Source organism: Acipenser ruthenus, chromosome 10 (genome assembly GCF_902713425.1).
Source record: "Acipenser ruthenus chromosome 10, fAciRut3.2 maternal haplotype, whole genome shotgun sequence".
NCBI classification, from domain to species: Eukaryota; Metazoa; Chordata; class Actinopteri; order Acipenseriformes; family Acipenseridae; genus Acipenser; species Acipenser ruthenus.
In genome coordinates this window covers 3,572,569-3,594,298 of record NC_081198.1, presented here as the reverse complement: position 1 = coordinate 3,594,298, position 21,730 = coordinate 3,572,569, and the positions used below count along the sequence as shown (strand labels likewise).

The 21,730-nt window shown below is 40.7% G+C and overlaps 1 protein-coding gene across 1 annotated transcript; it reads left to right on the top strand.

The window, feature by feature from the left end:
• Window positions 1-511: 511 nt before the first annotated feature.
• On the top strand, window positions 512-21,544 carry LOC117400730 (RING finger protein 11). The gene is made up of 3 exons (XM_034001032.3): window positions 512-1,065; window positions 14,620-14,789; window positions 15,454-21,544. Exons 1-3 carry the CDS (start codon window positions 943-945, stop codon window positions 15,623-15,625), a joined length of 465 nt encoding a protein of 154 aa, XP_033856923.1. The 5' UTR covers window positions 512-942; the 3' UTR covers window positions 15,626-21,544.
• Window positions 21,545-21,730: the final 186 nt, after the last annotated feature.

Below are 21,730 nucleotides of genomic sequence, written 5' to 3'. Positions count from 1 at the left end.
ATGTTTCAAAATATTCAATAAAACATTACAAATCCAAAATATTTTTTTTATTTTAATTCAAATACCAATTATAAATATTACCTTCGATAAAATAAATAAATAAATAAATAAATAAATAATCATATTTGCACATCGAGTGGAGCGCAGGATGCGCCCTATAGCCTGGAGGTCGCCGGTTCGAGTCTTGTTGCACATTTTAAACCATTGTACACAGTGCACCCATATGAATAGTAGCGTCCAAAAACACTAGTTTATTGTAGTATACTGCAATACATAATACAGAATAGTACAGGACCTTATTTTTGGTTAGTATTTTCAAAGGGGCAGAAGCCACTGAATCCCCAACACATACTTTATTAGCAAAATGGGTCTGAGAATTGAAAACTTCCATACTGCCTTGACATAATTATTTAAAACTATATACGTGTTGTTTACACAGTGGATAGTGATTTAGTTTGAAGTTTGGATTTCTAAATTGTAGATGATAAAAAAAAAAAAAAGTTTGCAACGTCCTTGTTGACGTACAACACTCACAAGCGATGACGTTTTGCCCAACTCTGCAGCAGCTGGTAAGCGATTGTATACGGGGTGAAAAAGAAAACACGGCTTATTAAACACTGAAATCGACGCTAAAGACAGAGGAAATTGCTTAAAACCACAGCTGGCGTGTTACAAAAGGGCTGTGCAATGTGCTCGGGACTGTAAATGTGCAAACAGCCATTGTGTTCGCTGAGCGAGGCAGCCTGATTCGCCGATCCCTTTGTGCCGAGAATGGTTTGTTTGTGTTGACTAGCGAGAGAGCAGTCCGTGGGTCTCGGGTCCACTGCAATGCTTAGGGGAGCCAATTAGTTTTGTTTCGCGGCGAAGAAAAGATAACGTGGTTTGTCTTAAACAATATATAAAAGAGAGAGACGGATAAATACAAGAGGGGTCGAAGAGGAGATGGGCAATTGTCTGAAATCTCCGACCTCGGACGATATCTCCTTACTGCATGAATCCCAGTCTGACAGAGCTAGCTATGGTGATGGGACGGACCCCGACCAAGAGCCACCGCCGCCATATCAGGTAAGATACCGGCAATGCAACATCTATTATCTGCTTTTATTTTGAATTATTATTATTTTAACTGTAACATTTGTTGCAAGAACATTCTATCCTTAGACTCACGCCCGATCAGTACGTGACTACGCAATAGTGAGCAACAGTCCAGCTCATGATTAAGCAAAATATTTGTGAAACAAACACTTGCAACATTACCCACCAACCAATTGACAGTGTTGTTATTGCATTTCTTTTTAGGTATTCCCAAATCTATGTTTAATTGTAATTTTGAAACTCCTGAGGTATTCAAAGTGAAGAAATACCGCACATCCCCTTTTAAACACTCTGCTCTTCAAAGTTCAAACTAAGTCTGCTTTCATGTACGTAGGCGACGATGTTGACCCGCTTGTTTACCCCAGGCGGCTGGATTTGATCTTGTGATTTGGCCACCAGACCATCGTCTCCCATGCATGGGAATGTTTGCCTGCTTGACATTAGAGGAAAGCACTTTCAGGGACAAGTCTCAGGTGTCTTAATAAACTCATAGTAAAACCAGGAATGGATCAAACTACTATGCAGTGGGTGTCACCCCTAGCTTGGTGCTTTGTTTTTATGATGAGGTGTGATAAATGCGACACATCGAGGTCCTGGCCGGTATTGGAACACGCGGTTACCATGCAGTGTTGCCACGGCCAGTCGTAAATAAAAGATGCGAGCAATCGTCTTTCCAAGAGGACAGACTATCGGTGCTTGGTTACTTTGTCGCTGCAAATGCTTCACAGAATATGACAGAGAGACCGGAAACGGCACCCTTTAAAGGATCTGCTTGCAGGAAATAGAAATATTTACTAGGTTTTCTGTAAAGTGTGGTGTAAAAAAACACAACAATGAGGTTTATTATTGTAATATAAATTGAGCACTGGAACGTTTAAAGGCTGCTTCAGTGGTCATTTAAAACTGTTTCTACCTATTGTTGATACCTGTGCTACCGGTGAACCGATTAAAATAAATCAAAACAAAATAAACGCACATTTGCAGCTGTACTTCTGCATTTCGCAAATTATTCCTCACCCAAGTAATGGCGGAAGTACAGTATGAACCAATAACCCCTGCTGCAGTCTGTATTGCGCATGTTTTGTTCCTGCATTTCGCTCGATTTTTTTTTTTTTTTTTTGTTTCTTGGCTGTTTTCCTTGAGGTACAGGTGTTTGCGCATAAAGCACTGCACACCTGTGATAACACTGTCAAGGGCGAGCAGGAGAGCGCGGATCGTTTGCTAATATGGTTCAGGCATTCATTTAGGACCTTTCTATAGCACCTGCCAACAGAATACATATTAACGTCTGTCAGATTAGCCTTGTTTCTACCGAAACTGATTATATATTACAGAATACAGTTAATGCAAATCACGTGATCAGTCATGTGAGGGGCCGTCTATTTACCATTTAAACAAAAGCATGTTTTGTGGTTGGAGCCCTAATTGCAGGTGGTTTTTTATCCAACCCCATGTATTCCATTCTATTACTGTCTGACAGTATCTGCTGCACTTTGTACACGAAGGAGAGGATTAAGTGTCTGGAGTTCAGTTTGCTGACAGGACAGGAAGAGGAGGGATTAAACAAAGCCTGTGCTTGTTGGAGACCCAGGTTTCATTGAGATAGAGGAAGGCTTGCTTGCTTGCGTTGCCGAAAAGCTTTATTCTCTTTTAAGCTGATGTGTTTACTGTAGCGGCTTATCACACAGTAAGCTGAATATGTCCAGAGTACTCCCATATGTTGTCCGGTAAGGAAAATAAATCCATGTCAATATGCCAAATAAGGGTTACTGGTTTATTGTTGAGCCCCAGTTGGCAAGTTAAGGGATGACCCCAGGGATCCAAGCGGGACTAAACAGTTTGGTGGAAGGCTGTAGGAACTAGCCATGTGTGTTACTGTAAAGGGACGGCTACTATTTTGGTCTGCAGCCAAGCACAGCTGCAAGTGCTATTATGGGAGTTAAGAAAGACAGGCTCTGCTACTAAAGTCTGGAAAATAAGCATGCACTAAAACCCATTCTCCTGGTTTGTGTGGTTCCTGCCTCTCTGCCTACAGATTCTGTCACACAGTTTTTACACAGGCACCTCATGACAGGTGGCGTCCTTCAGATAGGATGGGATTTTATTTCTTTCTTTCCGTAGTTGCATTGCAAGGTGGGCAACTGATTTTTTTTAAAATCACCATTTTATTTTGTATTAGGACACATTCAAAATTTGTCTTCAAAACAAATATAGGGTGGGGGTGAGCAATCATTTTTTAATTTCTGTTTTGTTTCTGGGGGAAAACTACGCTGCTCTGAGAGCCAGACAGCATTTACCACATTTAGCCACCTGGTGGCTCTATGTGTTATGGAAAACTCCCATTAGAAATTTATGCAATTAAAATCACATTTAAAGGAACATAAATATCCGCCTTGTGTGAAGGTTTTTGTTTTACTTGATGGGACTGAAAATAATTATTAATTAAACATATGGCTTCAAATCAATCATATTGAACTGTATCAAGCAGTATGATGATTTACTCTACCTGGGGAAGGTAAGTCTGTTCCACTACAGGTTTAATAGGTATCATGAAATGATGAAGTGCTTTAGGACCTGCTCAGGGGTTTATCTGCTCAATATGATATTTAATGACATGGCTAGAACAGACCTGGAAAGGATATGACCAGGTAGCTACTACTTCTGTACTGTAAGATTAGTGGAAGGTTTTTTGTTTTCAGGGCACTTGTATTAATGAGAATTTGGTCTTGGAGAGGATATTTTTGTTAAACCGTTTTTAAATAAATTTAATAATAATATTTAAAAAATGCACCCCTGATACCTGAGCTGGAATACAGCACAGCATTCCAGAGAGTGTCAACGTTAAAGGTTTGTCAATGGGCTCAGTGTTCATTCCAGCCAGTATGACTTCCCCAGTATGACCTCTGACCGCAGCTGTACAGTACAGTGCAGTGTACCAGTATATACCTGCACAGGCCTAACTGAAGGTGAGGCGAGTACAGGATATGGACAGTATTATACAGCTGATCTGCACCACTGACATTGAAATGGGATTGAATGTGCAGTATATAAGGCCTAGGGCAGTTACTCGTTGGTATGTTTTATGATTAAAGGAGTATGATGGTGTTTTCTAGAATAGTCTAAACAACTCTACATTGGCTGGGAACTGTCTTGGTTAGAGTACAGTACAGTAATGCAGCAACAGATACTGAGCCGTACAAACTGGTTAACAAATAAATCAAGGTCTTGGGTCACTACACCGCTGTACAGTATATGTGGCATGAAGGATGTGGGGCTTGCCATGCCGAGCATTACAGTGATGATGTAAATGAACAGGCTGATGGCTTTAAATTGGTTATTGGTGTAAAAAATTGCTTTGCTCCCCTTTTTTTGTTTTACTCTTGCATTGTGGCTGTCTGAGAGTGTGAACACAGAAAAGGCAACAAATGGCAACGATTTGAGTGCCCCCTAGTTTTTAATCTTTTAAGACTTGCCTTGGACTCGGCAGTAGCAGGTGATGCAGGGTTTGTCTCGGACCCTGTGGAAGACTTCATAAAGGCTGAGATGGGATGGTGCTTTTGAAGGTGGGGAAATAAATTGGATGCATTTCAACCGGAGAAAAATTGTGAGCTGGCCAGAGTTTTGAGTGGACCACAAGGATGCAGTTTCCTGTGTCTCTATATAGAAACTTGCACTCCACTGTAGTGGTTGGAGCCCTAATTACATTCTGCAGTACTTACCCTGCACTTTACCCTCTAAACCTTTTCCCTACAGTTTAAAATAGTTGACGATGATGATAAAATATCGTGTGCTGTATATAAAACAGCCTGCGCTTTTTTTTTTACAGGCCAATTTGCATTCTGTATGCTGTGTTAGCAGATTTCATAGACTTGCCCTTGTCTATTTTTTTTTTTAGCTTCAGGAACAAAAATTCTTCCAGGCTGTAAATTCCAAGAGACACATGATCAGTTTTTTAGGTAGTAAGGAATGGAATGCTTTACATAAACTTTTAATATTGTACAGGGCAATAGTGAGAAAAGTAGCGATATTAGTATGTTTTGCTGGGTGACGACAGACGTTATATGAATTGTACTTGATGTTAATAAGAGGGTCAATATATTCCCTTTGAGGTTAACTTGATGTTTAAAGGGTGGTAATGAAATCTGCCAGACTTTAGATCACTTGAATCGATTCATTGGCTCACGTGGTAAATGTGGTATTGCATAGTGTAGGGCGAGTCCTGCTGTCTGGTGCTTGCTGGTTGGAATCCTGGCCACACAGAGTTTCCTGTCTAGGCTGGGGGTTCCACAGGGAACACTGCATTGGACTTTGTGCTCCCACAGGATAGAGAGGAAAATAAACAGGGATAGTTCACCTCATCGAGCATCATCGACCCCTGCTTGTCAAGCAGAGACAAACCTGATCCGTTGTTTAGGTGAGGTGGGTAAAAAGAGGCAATTGGTTTGGGAATGGAGATCAGCCATTCATCTTCATTCCTCCTGATCGATAAGTGGGATGCAGTGGTGAAGCGACATTCAGACTGGGCGTTCTAATGCAAGCTCCACTCCATGTTAAACATGTACACACCTTTAAATAATGGGCACTCTTATGGGTTACTTTTTATGCTACAGATTAGCCCAAGAAAGAGGCTAACTAGAATACAAAACTGTAAGACACGCAGTTTCCATCTCCAAGGGGACATTTCATTTATCAAAATATTTGTAGCTCACAATATAAAAAATTTAAAAAATATATATCATAAAGGCTATCTGTTTTTGGTTGGGTGGAGACCGTAAAATAAGTGAGCAAAAAAAAATAAAAAAGCTCTTGCTAATTTTTTATATTTTATATTTGATGTTGCACTAAAGGGATCGAAAATCTGCTCCCAAGGAGTTGTCAGAGCTGCTCATTTGATAACATATCTTATAGTTAGTTTCTGATTTTAGGTATTCACAAAATAAACATAGGTACAATTAAATCCTCATTATTCTCTATCATGTGCTGAAACGCTGCAGACGCTGCTTCGTTGATGGTGCAGTTTACAGAGCCCGCTGTGATTCCTGACCTCTGCTGTTACTTTTATTTGAGCCGATCTCGGGAGATGCCGCCACACATCAAAACTCTAAAAAGAACCCGTCAGTTCACTTCTCGGAAATTAAAAACCCAGATAAGCACAGATTTTGGGTAATCTCCAAAAATCCTCTACATTTCTAAACCGTAAACACACACACACACAAAGGCAAAATATAAACACAGAATGCCTACTTGTAATATGGGATAGTCATAGTCTCCCATAATAAGAAATTTAAGAATAATATGAAGCTCTGAAATGCCACATTGACATCTCTGTCTTGTTATCAAGAAGCTAGGATAAGGATAGCACAGGGTTTATTTTGCTATATGTTACTTGTTACTTTTCCTTATGTTGGATGTATCCCTCTGCCATCTGTATGGAACGCTGTCCGTTGTCTCTCATTAATATATCTTTCACCATCATTTCCTTACTAAACGTATTGTTTTATTTTGGGCTCTTGATTGAAACTATGGAGAAGTTATGCCATTGGGAGTTACTGAGTTATTCAACAAACTCGTAACCGCACATGCAGACAGCTAAATGACTGCTTGTGTATCTGAGAGCTCAGTGTGTCGGTAGTTCTGGGCACCTCTGTGTGTGTTTCCAGTACAGATCGGCTGTTGTGGTGAATGGTAGGACAGGATAGGAGCTGGGTATCGGAGCTCAGACTCCACACGGAGGATGAGGAGACAGAGTTGTTTGGTTTCTTTCAGGGTACAGTCTAAGGTTACTGTGAGTGAGCTCATCGTCTGGATCCAGGCCCTCCAGACTGCCAGTGCACAGTCACTCTTAAAGGGACAAGACAGAATTCCTCCCCGGCAAGAACACTTCCATGCTTTTATTGTTATCTTATCAGGCCAGGGAATTAGTGCGTCTTCCCTGCCAGCCAAAACAAGACACTGAGATTGGATGCAGGGCAGCTGATTGTTTGAAAATAGACGTTTTCTAAATAGACAGTTTCAAGATTGGTAGCTGTACCACCAGAGGTGCCATTTTTTGACCCTTAGTTGATAGAAAGTGTTTCTTCTAATATGATATACAGAGTCAGTGCTGTTATTTTACAAACGGGTTTGAACGGGTCGTGGCACTGAGCTGAAAAGCAGGAGCCGGGTCGGTCGGGCTGTCGTGACGCGTTGCTGCGGTCTGCTTGTTGCTCTGTTGTGTTCATCCTACAAAAGGAAGCTGCAGGATAGGTGATAACATGGGTGTGGGCGACGCCCTGCACACAGTGTGTGATGTCATGGCTGGGAGGAGATGACACAGCAGAAGAGTTTGCAGGGATCCAGGGATCTTCGCATGAATTGCGTCTGCGAGGAGACAAAGCCATAAAGAAGCTTTGTGTCTGAAGGAAGCTGACAGCTCCAGTTGTCTGCTGTGTGCTAGAGGCCTGCCTAGACAGAATAGAAGAATGTTAAACAAGTGCTCATGATTCAAAGGAAACAAACTGCATAAACGATGTGTGATAAATTGTACTGTGTGGTGGAGTGTTTGTCTCCTTTCTTTTATAATAGGAAATTTGATGAGGCACAGGTTTATTTTACACTCAATATTTGTTTTACTGTAATTTTGCTTTTGTTTTTCCATCTATTTAAAAATGAAACAATATTTGAATAATCAATTACATTTTGTAAGACTATCCAAGGCTAACGGGAACCCACCTGAGCGTTACACTCCCGTTCCAAGCCTGTTGTGCTTGTGGAGAGATCACTTCCATTAATACAATCTTGTAGCCAGAAATAAGTAAGCAAAAGTAAAAATGTGTGTGCACACCCCTGCAGAGTTAAATACAGAAGCTCTCTGTGTTTTTAACCAACCAGTCTAGGATCCGCTTTCATTTTTAGTTTTTATTTTCTGGTTTTGGTTTCATCAATTCCAATGTGGTTACAGTCTATTCACTCTCCCACACGCGTACACTCAAGAGGAAGCTGGGTCTAGTGGTTGAGCACCTGGTTTATTATTATTATTATTATTATTATTATTATTATTATTATTATTATTATTATTATTATTATTTTCAGTCAATACACATAATTCAAGGCACAGCACCAAAACCAGGTCAACTGCAAAAAAAAAGGTTGTTGAACAAAAAACTGTATGCAGTGCTTCCCTGTTCAACAAATCTAGAAGTGCCATGCTGACTGTACATTTGAATCTAGATGTGCCATGCTGACTGTACATTTGAATCTAGATGTGCCATGCTGACTGTACATTTGAATCTAGATGTGCCATGCTGACTGTACATTTGAATCTAGATGTGCCATGCTGACTGTACATTTGAATCTAGATGTGCCATGCTGACTGTACATTTGAATCTAGATATTCCATGCTGACTGTACATTTGAATCTAGATGTTCCATGCTGACTGTACATTTGAATCTAGATGTGCCATGCTGACTGTACATTTGAATCTAGATGTGCCATGCTGACTGTACATTTGAATCTAGATGTGCCATGCTGACTGTACATTTGAATATTTAGCTAAACGATTCACATGCAAAACAGTCCAATAACAGAGCATAAAACTGGGAATAATTAAGCAGCGTCCAGTCACCCGTCCCATTTTAATGCAGACCTAATAACATCATTAACCTGTTGAGAACTAACGATGCCCATATGCATTATTTACAGTTGAAACATAGATATATATAGATATAGATATCATACCATACCTTTTCTCAGTGAAAACATAGGCTTCATTTAGTTTATAGCCATCTTTTATATTTTACTTATCAATTTATTTCAAATTGTACAATCATTTTCACCAGTTTTATTCAATGCATCAAGACACTATAAATAAGCTTCTTGGGAGAAATGTGAAAATCCTCATAAACAGGATGTTTTCAGTTAAATGTTTATAATGAAACACAATAGTAATAAGTTCTTTGTAGACCATTAAAAAAAATAATGCAAAATAATTTTCCACTCCGGGGGCAGAATGCCATAAGGATACATCGGTATTCTTTGTGCAGCATTGATGCTTTGGGAGTGTAATTTATAATGTGATGTGAAAATGAAACCCTTTAGAGTAGAATATCTGTGGCTGCAGAGGCTCGCTCTTTCTTTTTTTTAACGATGCTTTGGAGACCTGGTTTCATATACAGTATATAGTGAGTGTGAGAGCATTGGCAGGTCTGTAAGCATGCACCATACGAGCTGGGGGTTTGCATTATTGTAAAAGGAAGCATGCAGGGAAATTTTAAAAATACATGAGCCTTGAGATGAGGGGTGGGGGGGGGCTGGCGCACCTGAGATCTGTGTGAAAAACATTTTGGCCTTAAATGTAATTCATAGAAAATGCCACATGTCTCCTGGAATTGGCCATATAGCCCTTGTGAAATGTATTTCCTTTGTGGTTCAACTGCCTTGTGCACGGCACACGTAACTGCGCAGTGGTTGATTGTGGGTTTGTGCCAGTACCGCGGCAGTACTGAGAAAGAATTAACCTCTGATAGACGGCTTGATTTTTATTTCATTCTTCTACATTTTTGTAGAAATCTCAGGTGCCAGATAAGTCGAAAACAAATGTTATCATAAACAAGTCCAAACAGCTGACTGTTAGGATTGTGGGTTTGCAGAAATTGGGCTGCCCAAATTCGATCTGCTGATTTTTTTTTATTTATTTATTAATTAAATATATATGGATAATGCAGTTTACTCTACTCTTCCCACCCCTAGCTTGCATTGAGGCAATGCCCTGCCCATACTGATTCGGACAGCAGTTTCCGCTGTACATTATATAAGCTCTACAGTAGTTGGAAGGCACAGCCTGAGGGCAGAGCTGCTACTGCAGGAAGCCCATGATGCTGGGACATGCCGTTTATAGCTTGACTATTTACAGTTCTGACTCCAGGCCATAATAAAAAGGATCCTTCTCCTTTAAGAAGGTGTCAGATGGAACGTTGACCTGGTTTCCTGGCGCTCATTGGCCCCCAGCGTTCTCCCCATTACGCAGGGTTAGCTCATGGAAAGGCTTAGGAGGTTGGCGAGGTGAAATCACCTCTGTACAGTGTACCACAGCAAGCCCTTCACTGCCAACACTTGACCAGAAGATATTGACCAGAAGATTTAATAACAGTCAAGAAGCAAGTAAGCAAACCTACAAAGAAAATTTATATAAACAGGGCAGTATTGTGATTCACTTCAGTACTTTATTGTGGCAAAATGTCTATTATCCCAAGGGTTTGGCAGGCATAGCCATTTCATGAACACAGTTAATCTGTTACATGCTTTAATTTGCAAAAAGTGATAGCTTTTCCGATTGGCGATAAGCATTTCAGCATTTTAAAGTTTAAAGATGTTTAATACTAAAGCTTAAACATTTAGGAAATTGAAATGAAAAATAACATTCTGACTATCAACCTGTTCATTTAAAACAAATAGAATAAAACACTGCAAGATCAAACTGCATTCGAGTAGCATTTCGTAAGGATTAGCAGCTCCATAGCTGTGAGATTAAATAAGGGGAACTGCTGTGATCCACGTCCAAGTAACAGCATAGCATTACGTATCCAGCGTGCTGTAATTACACAAACAGTGGTGTATGATTGATTACCAGTGTGTGGCTGCACTGTCTGCTCAGACCTGTCGGGGCACAGCAGTGAAAGTGTAGCCGAGGAAGGGAGTGCTTTATTTATATCATCCGTCTCCATCAGCAGTCTGCTCAGCCCTGAGCAATGGATCAGCTGATCAGCTGAATTGGCTGAGTCATGTTTGTTGTGGGGCATTTGCAATCTGGTAGCAAGTTTCACCTGATTCAGCTCTGGAGGCCTGGGTTCGAATCCTACTTAATAGCTAACTGAGATCTGTGGTTGCTACCTTGTCCTGGGGTGACCCCACCATTCAAGTTGACACGTTTCAAAGTTTTTTTTTTTTTTGTTTTTTTTTTTGGAAAAAGGCCCAGACTGACTCGCAGGCAGGCAGAGGGTGTTTAGCTGAGGATTGAAGTGCTTTTGCTTGAAGAGGTGCAAGGGGAAGTTTTAGCCAGTGTCATTGACACTAGTCTGTCATCGGAACCAATTTTACAGTAAAATTTGGGTAGCTGCACCGTGGCATTGGGTTTTTTATTAACTATGTGGGCTGCGGTTGGAAAGTTGCAGTTTTAAGTTCTGCATATACCTCTCTTGATGGGGTTTGCCAGACAGCTGGGTAAATACCAGGAGGCAATGTAAAGGGCTTAGGTTACTCCGAGTATAAAGCCTCATCCAGTGCATATTATCAGGTTGTTGGTTCATTTAGCATTCCTTGATCACTCTGTCTCAAAAGCTGCAGCTCAGAATTTCATTTTTTAAATACATTTTCAGAAATAAATGCAATGGTCTCTTTGTGTCTAATTTGAAAACTGGCTTGACCTAAAATCTGAGCCCTGTAATAAATGAATGTAATTTAGTGGAGGTTTTTGGCATGTTGAGTTTTGTCAGAAAAGTGCTAATGTAACATTCTGTTTGTGCAAAGCAAAAGCTAGCTTAGGCTAATCTTTATCCAGGGCTCAGCAGCATTTCTCATCTGCTGTCTGGGAATTACAGCATCATTCACAGAGGCTCTGCGTGTGTGTGTGCTGAAAAAAAAAAGCCAATGCAAAGAGCACATCTCCCCAACACTCTTACATATTGTGTGTGTGTGTGTGTGTGTGTGTGTGTGTGTGTGTGTGTGTGTGTGTGTGTGTGTGTAAATGCTCTGCATAAAGGAACAGGAACTTTGCTTAAAAGAACGCCTTTTTGGCACTGTGGCAATGTGCTCCGCCCCTGTGTGCATTTCTGTGTTGTATGTTGCGTGCGTGTGTTAATGTTTGTGTATAGGCATTTGTACACAGGATATAAACGGGTCTGTGTTTCACGTGTGATTTAAATTGTATATTTGTATTTAGGCACGGGATTGCACATCACTGCATGTGCATTTAAAGTATAGTATGTGAGCACGGGGTTGCACAGAATTAATTCACGTGCTGGGATTCAAGTGAATAATTAATTAGTAATTGAATCCCAGCACAACAGTATATATAGATGCACATTTCTTTCACTCGGGGTTGGGTGTTCGTGAGTGGAGAACGGGAGAGAGAGAGAGAGGAGAAAGAAAGAAAGAAACGTTTGTTTTGCGTCACTCACCATTTGTCTGTCCGTTCACCGTTTGTTAGTGTGTGTTCGTTTTTTTTGTTTGTCTCTTTATTTTGGCTACCAGTGCCGTGTCCTGTTTTGTGTTTCTGTTTTTTATTTTCTGTTCTGTGTAATTATTAAATGCTGAGCGAAAGCATTCGCTCAGCTTCACCAAACTCCACATCTCTCTCTGTTTATTTTCCTGGCTCTGGTCTGACGCCACCCACTCCGGCCGTCTTTGTGACAGGCACCGACAGCGATTCGTTCACAACAGGTATAGTACTGTTTTGTAACCTGATAACTCATCCTCATCAAACTTAAATTCAAATGATTTATTCAGACTTTTCAAATGTGACTTGTCATTGCGAGAGTGTCTTGAGGCACAGTTATTCAATCTTATAGTTTATTAACATACACTTGGCCTGTTGCTTTTCTCTTACTTATTCTGTTCATGTTGATACACTTGCGTCATGGCAAGTAATATATATATATATATATATATATATATATATATATATATATATATATATATGTCAGTATACAGTACCTAAGCTCTGCTGCTTCCAGGTTTTTATTACATGTCACATATTAAATGTGTGTACTGTGGATGTAGGCAGGTCATAGTTCCAAATACATTTCAGGCAATGTTTTATCTCCGCACTACCAAGATGCAGCTTGAACACCCCATTTACCATGGCAGAGGTTATCCGGAAACGAAACTGCAACACACAATATTTTAATTTTGATATTTTGTGAAGCTTTATTAAGTTCCCATTCTGTTCTACATCACATTCCCAAGGTATAAAAAGTAAGAGGCGTGTAGATTTTTGCTCCTTACTCCATCCCCCCTTCTCCTCACATGCACGCACATTCTCTCTCTCTCTCTCTCTAGACATATGTACACACACTCTCTCTCCAGACGCATGCATGCACACACACACACATTCTCTCTCTCTCTCCAGACGCGCACACACACACGCTCTCTCCAGACGCATGCGCGCACACACACACTCTCTCTCCAGACGCATGCACACACACTCTCTCTCACACTCTCTCTCTCTCTCTCTCTCTCTAGACACACACACTCACCAGACACAACTCTGATCAAGATAATAAACTTACCTGTTTAGCCAGACTTTTTCCTTGTCCCCAGAGCTCTCTTGCTTTTTTGGTTTCACATTAAATTGTTAAATCCTGCATTGATGAAACAGCGTATCCTCATTTTAAACCGTTCTGTCGCATTCTTTTAATATGCAACATTCCTTCCCTTAGAAGGAAGTGCCAAGATTGTGGTGATGAAAAAATAAAAAGCCCATTCTGATCCTTATGAAGTGGCGTTTAGTACAAAAAATAGGGTTGCGGTTTGCTTTTGTTTATTTAACCTCACTATTCATAAGCTGTATGCTTAAAAAAAAGTAATCTACAGTACTGCAGCCAGGTGATGAATTTGGACAGTTTCCAAAATACGGGCTATAAAATATGGTATGCAATAAAACATTAATGGTAAAGAAGCTTACATTTATTGCATACCTCCTCTTCTGGCAAAACACACACACTGATCATCAAAAATCGCTGGCATTCGAATTAGCTGTTAACATTTTTTTGTCGTTGAACATACTGAAGTGATACTAACACTGTGCCTGAATGACCCTGTATATAATATAATGTGTTGATCATAACATGCAACGAGTAGACTGATATTTTTAATAAGAAAAAGGTAATGAGACACACTGTTAATAAAGCCCACCGTGACAAACATAACCCAAGCTGGACTTTAACCAGGCATGTGGTTCATGCTCCGCGCTTTCATCTTCTAGTTTAGGATGGGTTTGAAAAATGTACATTGAGATAAGGCAGATGCTGGAATTTGCTGACTTATCAAAACAAATTCCATTTCACCCAGGGTGTAGGGTATTGTTCTGCTGTTGTTGGTAACCAATTAGTCTTATCATTCCTATTTAAAATGAAAGCCAGTTGAATGTAATTGCTACCATGTTTAAAACAAACCATTGATCATCATTTTCACAGTATTATGTCATGTCTATTGATAGTCATTCCTTTTTCAAGTGTACTGTATTTCAGAGCGGTAGGGGGTCATTTCAATGTGTTGATGTTGCTGTAGATCAGGGATGTCCAATCACGGTCCTGGAGGCTGTTCCATTCCAGGTTTAACAGGTAAAATGAGATCATTAACAACTTCAGGTTCTGGGTGGAGGTGTAATTGGTTCAATTAAACAATTTAGAACAGGGTTGAAACAAAGACCAGGAGTGGAATGGCCTTCCAGGAGTTGACTGGCCACCCCTGCTGTGGAGAGTCCTGTTCTAAAGAGAAGCACTGTGTTTGGGTTGAGAGCTGACTGGGTGTATATCCTCCCCTGGCAGGAGCAGGTGCAGGTGCCGGTGTACCACCCAACACCAAGCCAAACCCGCCTAGCCACCCAGCTGACCGAGGAGGAGCAGGTGAGGATCGCACAGAGGATCGGCCTCATCCAGCACCTACCCAAGGGGGTGTACGACGCCGGCAGAGACGGGTCAGAGAAGAAGATCCGAGAGTGAGTACCTGTGTTCCTTTCTATCCAAGGTGGCGCGTACAGGACCCACCTAACTCAACTTGGTGTGGCCATTCCTCACCTCAGCACTTTCTCTTCTAAACCGCTTCAGAATCCGATTCGGTGCTTTCTATAACTAAGACATGGGGAATTGATGTCATTCTGCGTGGTGTTTGTGTTTTACATCACATATAATCTTCTATCTTATTATTACACAAGTAGTCTGTTACGACAGGCGCTTACATTGCAGCTTGGCAGGATTAACAGCAGACCATGGGAAGGGGGACTGTATGGCTGGCATATTGCCCATGGGCGTCGTCATATCCATGTGACCATGTGTCGTTTCCACAATGGCTTGCATGCTCACGGTCACATTCCCCCCCAGCAAATTCATAGCTTTGTGGAAATAATCCCAATCACATGGACATCACTGTGACGCAAGGTGCCAGTTACAGTATGCCATCCTCTCTCTTGTTACCTGTCCAGCGCATACCTGTTCAGCATACACTGTACCCCTGAATAGGTAAAATGACTAACTTTGTGTACCGTCTTCTCCTCTAACCTTTACCTTTATTGCATGGCTTTCAGTCATTTTTGTAATTCTGAGATTGAAATCATCCATTGACACTGTGCTCTGCAGGGTTAACTAGCTGGTGTCCCCCTGCAGGTGTGTGATCTGCATGATGGACTTTGTGTACGGAGACCCCATCCGGTTCCTGCCCTGCATGCACATCTACCACATGGACTGTATAGACGACTGGCTCATGAGATCCTTCACATGCCCTTCCTGCATGGAGCCTGTGGACGCAGCACTGCTCTCCTCCTATGAGACCAACTGACCGTCCGTCCCTCCCTCCCTCACCCACCCAGCCCATCCCCACAGAGCAGAGCAGGGCAGGGGGGGCACAGGGGTGTGCTGCTTGGATCACTCACGAGGCCTGCTGGCCAGGGAAACAAGAGAACCAACCAGGAGGAAGACTGTGCCGCAGAGATGGTGTGTTAACAAAATCGAGAGATCCCTGGTGAAAAGGACTCCTGTACCAGTATGTTAGAAGACAAAATGCAAGAGAATAAAAAAAAAAAAAAGAAGAAAAAAAAGCTATATAAATAAAATTAGTAACAGTTGATAATGCCTTGACCCCTTCTGGTCTTTTTCCAGTCCTAGTGTACAGTAGAAACCTTTTAATATTACGCTTCGGATGTCTTTAATAATACACTTATTGCATAGATCAATTTAAGCCCTTCAAGTAAAAATGTATAATTTGATGCCAAAGCAGGTTTGTTTATTCACAAACATTACAAGTACACAGTAGAAATCCTATTTAATTGTGTGTACACACCTAAACAAGTGAAAAAAGTCTTTTTTCATGTGCACTTTTTGCATTTCTAAATACAGTATGTCCAAACGTGTATAATTGCGTTTCTTATATAAAGTATAATAGTGCTGTTAATAGTAATAATAATCCTCTGATTTTTATCATACCTCTCCGAACCCTTAGCTCAAACCAAACGATTGCTCTTATTCAGTGGTACGGGTTGAAGGTTGGAAAGAGGTCTGCTCTTTGGACTTTCTCTGCCTGGAGGGCTTTGACCCCTGCAAGACCAATGACAAGTACACTGAACAACCCACTGCGCCTGTGACCTGCTTTCTCGAGGTTGCTGTAAAGCTGCTGTAGAAACTTTGTTCTGAGGGTTGGTGGCGCATTCAGCCTTCAAACAACTCTGACTAATTCCTGTTTATTAGAGATGCAGAAGCTGCTCCTTGTTTCCCTGTCTGTTTTCTATCTAAATCAGATGTGCTGGAAACTTTAAAAAAAACAAACAAACAAAAAAAAAAAACAAACAAAACAAACAAACAAAAAACAACTAAAAGCACAAGAAAAAAAAATCAATTTGATTCCAATATAGCTTCTTTTAAAAATGTTTTAAATATACATTTAAATGGACTTTGCAACATTAAACAAAACACACATATTAAAAACCTTTCTTGCTTCCTTGCTGAAAAAGTGTAGAAGCAAATAGATATATATATATAAATGTACACCGTGACATTGATGTGATACAACCATCTTAAACAGTCTGTATGGGATTGAAATTAAATCCCATTCACATTAGTGGTACTGTTTATTGTTCTTATTTAAGTGCATGTGATAGTAAAGATGATGTCAATGTCACCCAGCTTGGATGGTAATAGCACCCTGTAATAGAAACACGTTTCTTTGTATCTGGCTGGAGCCCCATCTCCCAGTACCAGGGGTCAAGGCAATATCAAACAGAGCTGACGTTTTATAACACAGGCACAAAGAAGTAGACTCTAAAAGCTTTTGTTTTGCACAGTTATTGTTGCTGTTTTGTGTTTTTTTTCCATTCAAAATGGAATCCATTGCCTTAGGTCTTTTAAGACTGAAGTTTGGATCAGTGTCCCGCACTCGGAGACTAAATGGGGCAGAGAGATTGGAGGGGACAGGACTCCCATCAGACCAGCACAGTCGCTGCCAGCGCTCCACGCTGGTATAACATTGCATGGATAAGGATGCCAAAGGATAACACGAGCCACACATAATATACAAGAAAAAAAAACTTACCCATTACAGCACTGACTACAGGAATGCAATACAACCCTACCGGACGTGCGCGCGTGTGTGTGTGTGTTCTGTATGTCTGATAGTCTTGTCTTTTTCATTCAATCAGTTTGTATGTTTTATGTATACAGGGTGTTTCAGAAGTTACAAAAGGCCACACAAAGATGTCCTGTTGTTCGCAAGTATTTCAAATGGTAAGCTGAGGCACGATCTCTATGTTGGAGCAGGTGGGTGCCACACAAAAACATATTGTGTGTGTGTTTGGGTAAATGGGTTCGTAGATTCTGTATTGGCATGATGTAAATCTAAACTGCTGTAGGATTATACAAAGGGCTGTGAGACTCCATTACCAGGCGTAATGTGTAGACAGTGTCAGTCTGTCTGCCTGTGTGCGTTTGTCTGTCTGTTGCCCCAGTTCACGGTGGCTGTGAACCGCGCCCTCATTTCTCTGCTTCACAGACTTTGTGTTAACAGGATAATTGTGCACCCAGACTGACTAAGGGAATCCGACCAGACCAAATGGAAAAGGTCTGACTGTTGTGGGCCTTGTCCTGTGTTTGTTCATCAGTGACTGTTAGGGTAGGTGTACAGTACTGTACATGGAAGCAGCCAGGCCACGCTTATCCTGGGCAATTCTAACCCTGTCATCTTTAGCAGGGCAACCTTAACCCCGGCAAGGGATCGCTGCACTGCATGGGCCCGCCCTGCGATTTTAAAGAGCTTGACTACTGAGGCCTTTCAGACACGTGTAAATATGTACGTATACAAACATTATATTCTCAACTGAGAAGCAAATAATCGTAAGTGAAGAATTGCAACCTTTATTATAGGAAATGTGCTTTTTGTTTTTTCTCTTGAGTTTGTTTAATTTTTTATTGCCTATTTGTACTTGTGACCTTAGCACCAGGCCTTAGTTTGGCAAATGTGTGGCCGAGGAAGAATACAAAGTCAACTGGAAACTTTGCAATGCTGCTTGAAGGATGTAATCTGGTGGTGTGTGTCCCAGTGACACTTGCATTTCATGTTAACCCATTAAGTACCAAACACAATTTTCTTTGAAAACTTTTGCAGTTAACACAATTAGAATAAGTTATGATAACAATATAGTGAAAGATCATTAAAATAACAGGAAGATGCCAGTCAAAAATGCTCTGGAAAAATTCAAGTAGCCTGTCCTCAAATACGGACAATGGCACTTAATGGGTTAGGCAGGTAATGCCTAAACTGTTCTATAGGCCTCAGCTCCAGGGTCATTTATTAGCAGGATTGGTTGCTCTGGTGTCTTATTGCCCATTAATCCATTTCTGTCGCAGTTTCATTGTCCCTCTGTAACTGGCTATTCCACAGCAGCAAATGCAAAAAGGCCAGCTCACATTGTGCATGAGACCACAACCCATATTTAATGAACAAAAAAGATCACTTTGGATCATAATTTAATTAATATCTCTTCATTTCAAAAGTAAATGCAACTGTTCTGCTAATGGAGAAACAACGATGATTACGTGTGTTGTTTTCGGACGTAGTTCCGAATGCAGTAACGTGCATCTCTCTGTTACATGGAGGTAGGAATCAAAAGCTGAAAAATTGTCAATGTTTCTGGTGGTCGTGTGTGAGTGTGTAAAATGGTTGTATATACATATTTTCTCTTGACGTGTATTTTCTAAAAGACCATCAAACATTTTCTGTAGTTTTTCATCTTTTATTCCAAGTGTGTGTGTAATATGTAGATACAGTGCTCACCCGTTATAACGCGCCTCGTTGTAGTGCGGAATCGGGTATAACAAGGTAACGTCATGGCTCCCATTTTCTCCATAATGCCATTACAGTAGCACTTTTATACTCGTTAAAGGCGGAACACAAATAGCACGGTCTTGTAACTATGCACCCCACTATAGCGTTATAAAGGGTGAGCACTGTATGTATAATATACACACACAGTACAAAGGGAGCAAAGACTCGTTAAGTTTTTTAATTACAAGAATAGAAGTGGACAACTGAGATTACTGCCTCAGTAGCTTTATATAGGTACATTTTATGCATTTTTGTGTTTGTTTTTGTAGAGGTAATAACCTCTCCTGCATTGTGACTAATTTCTACTGTGAGTGCTTGTATAGCCAGAAAATGAAACTGAAGATAAATAAGAAAGATTGAGCATTTGCATAAAGATCAGATTGCCATTCCCATGAATTTGTAAAAGCTGCCGATCATTGTTTTCCCCCATAACTGAAGTATGAATCACTTCTCTATTGAGCCCTTCCAGAAGAACTCTAAACTAGCTGTACTAGGAGCTCAGTGCAGCCACACAAAATGCACACTTTACTTAAATACTGAAAATGTCAGTTGGAAATTAAGCTTTCACAGGGTCTGTGTAATTAATAAATAATAATAATACTTGATTTATTATTGGGACTAGATTGTGCAGCAGATTCATTCACAAGCCTTGCACTTTAAACCTTTGCTTTCAGATTTAGTTGTATTATTATTTTGTGTAATTGTATCCCCTTTTCTGCACATTAAATTCACAAGTAACAAGCATAATCTCTGGCCCTATTGCTCTGTGCTGCTGATTTCCAGGACTTCCGTTTACTGGCTATACAACCAATTGATTTCTTCTGACTTTCTATGCACATTAGATACATTTTAACACATGTATTCATTCTGTAGTTCCTACTGATGTTTTGTAACAGCCTTGCGTGTTTGTGTGAGTTCCCAAATATACCGTGCAGTTCCCAAATTTAATTTTTTTTTTTTTTTTATCCCATCTGATATGAAGTCAGTTTGAATAGTGCCCCCAAAAATCTGCAACAGAAAGATGAATGAAAAAAATCTGTAGGGGAGGTGCAAGCCCTTTCTACACAGTGCATGAAGTAGTATCCCTGCTGCATGCTGTACACTACTGGTATTAAACACCATAGCCATGGTGAAATTGCCAGCAGTACTACCAGCTTTCTGCAGCATGTCCAAATCAAGAAAGCAATCATACATGACAGGGTGTTCCAATATGCGATTGCTTTATAAACTGGCTCCTCCCCACCCTTATGCTGGCATTGTGACATCTGCACAGGTCGGAACACTTGTTAGCCAATCAGGTTGCTCCCTCTATTCTTGCCATTTTATAAATCAAAGAGCAGACTGTCTATCGGCTTGCATACATATTGAACAGTGCTGCTGTTCAATACCGACTCACAAATAGTAATGTATGATACTCGCTGTTCTGTGTAATGCAGGGCTTTATTTTACCTATGAGAATGCAATTTGATCATCTCAGCCATGTGCCATCTTATAAAGGAAGATGGATATTTATTCCATATTGCCACAAACTTGTGTCTTTCAAAATATGGAAAACAAATTGCTTCATATGAAAATTAACAATAAAAAAGTGATCTATAATTCAAGGATGGTAGAACAGAATTGTGTACAGTATGCTGGACACAGCTGGATGCTTAATCCAAACTACATGTAAAAACAGGAGCAAGAAAAAGACTTAAGACCCATTCCCGATAGCTAAAAAAGATATTGGATTATATTTCATATGAGCAGAAGAGAATAACTAAAAATGCACTCGTATGCAGCATGGGCCACTGGATCTTACCAATGCAATCATGAACTTCATCCAAGGAACCGAGCAGGACTGGCCTCGACCTGGATCCCAATCTGAAAGGGTTAGCCTGGGACAGGAGGCGCAAGGGAAGGGAAATCCTTCCACACCTGGCCCTTAAAATTAACCAATTCAGCCTCCCTCCAGACCTTGAAGTAGTTCATTGTATAATTGTACCTGTTAAACGGAGTGGAGTGGCCCTCCAGGACTGTGATTGGACACCTCTGGGCTAAATGAAAAACCACTTGAGCTGACCTTGTGTTAGTAGCTCAGCCCCACAAACCCCTGCAGAACAGACAGCTGTAGAAACAGACACCTGGCCTGCAGCTCGCTGCCAAGACAGGAAGCAAAGCCAGCCCCGTACAGCATGGCGCAAGCGGAGAGGAGAAGGTCGTTGGAAAGCCCTGGCAGCTTAACTGCACTTCAGATTGGGGAGGGATTTCATTTTATTTTGATTGTTTTGTTGGTTTTTAAATGTTGCACAAAACCAATACTGTAATCTACATGTACTCCACAGATGTAATGTGGGCTTGTGTTGCCTAAATATTAAAGACCTATGGTAAGAGACTGTTGGAGGAGTTGAATGTTTTTGGAGTCTCTTCTTCCCTGCTACCACCTCCTTCAGCTCCTTCATTAAACAAGAAGACACATTTTCCAGCCTCACTGGCCTGGGATATCCCATTTAGTTAGTGAGCCCTTGGGTTGCAATTGGAAAATGAAGGCTTTTTTTTTTTTTTTTTTTTAAATGTAATAAATAGTAAAAT

Coding starts and splice junctions, on each gene's coding strand:
- LOC117400730 (XM_034001032.3), top strand. CDS start 943: ATGGGCAATTGTCTGAAATCTCCGACCTCGGACGATATCTCCTTACTG. Junction 1,066..14,619: donor AGCCACCGCCGCCATATCAG/GTAAGATACCGG, acceptor CTCCCCTGGCAG/GAGCAGGTGCAGGTGCCGGT. Junction 14,790..15,453: donor TCAGAGAAGAAGATCCGAGA/GTGAGTACCTGT, acceptor GTCCCCCTGCAG/GTGTGTGATCTGCATGATGG.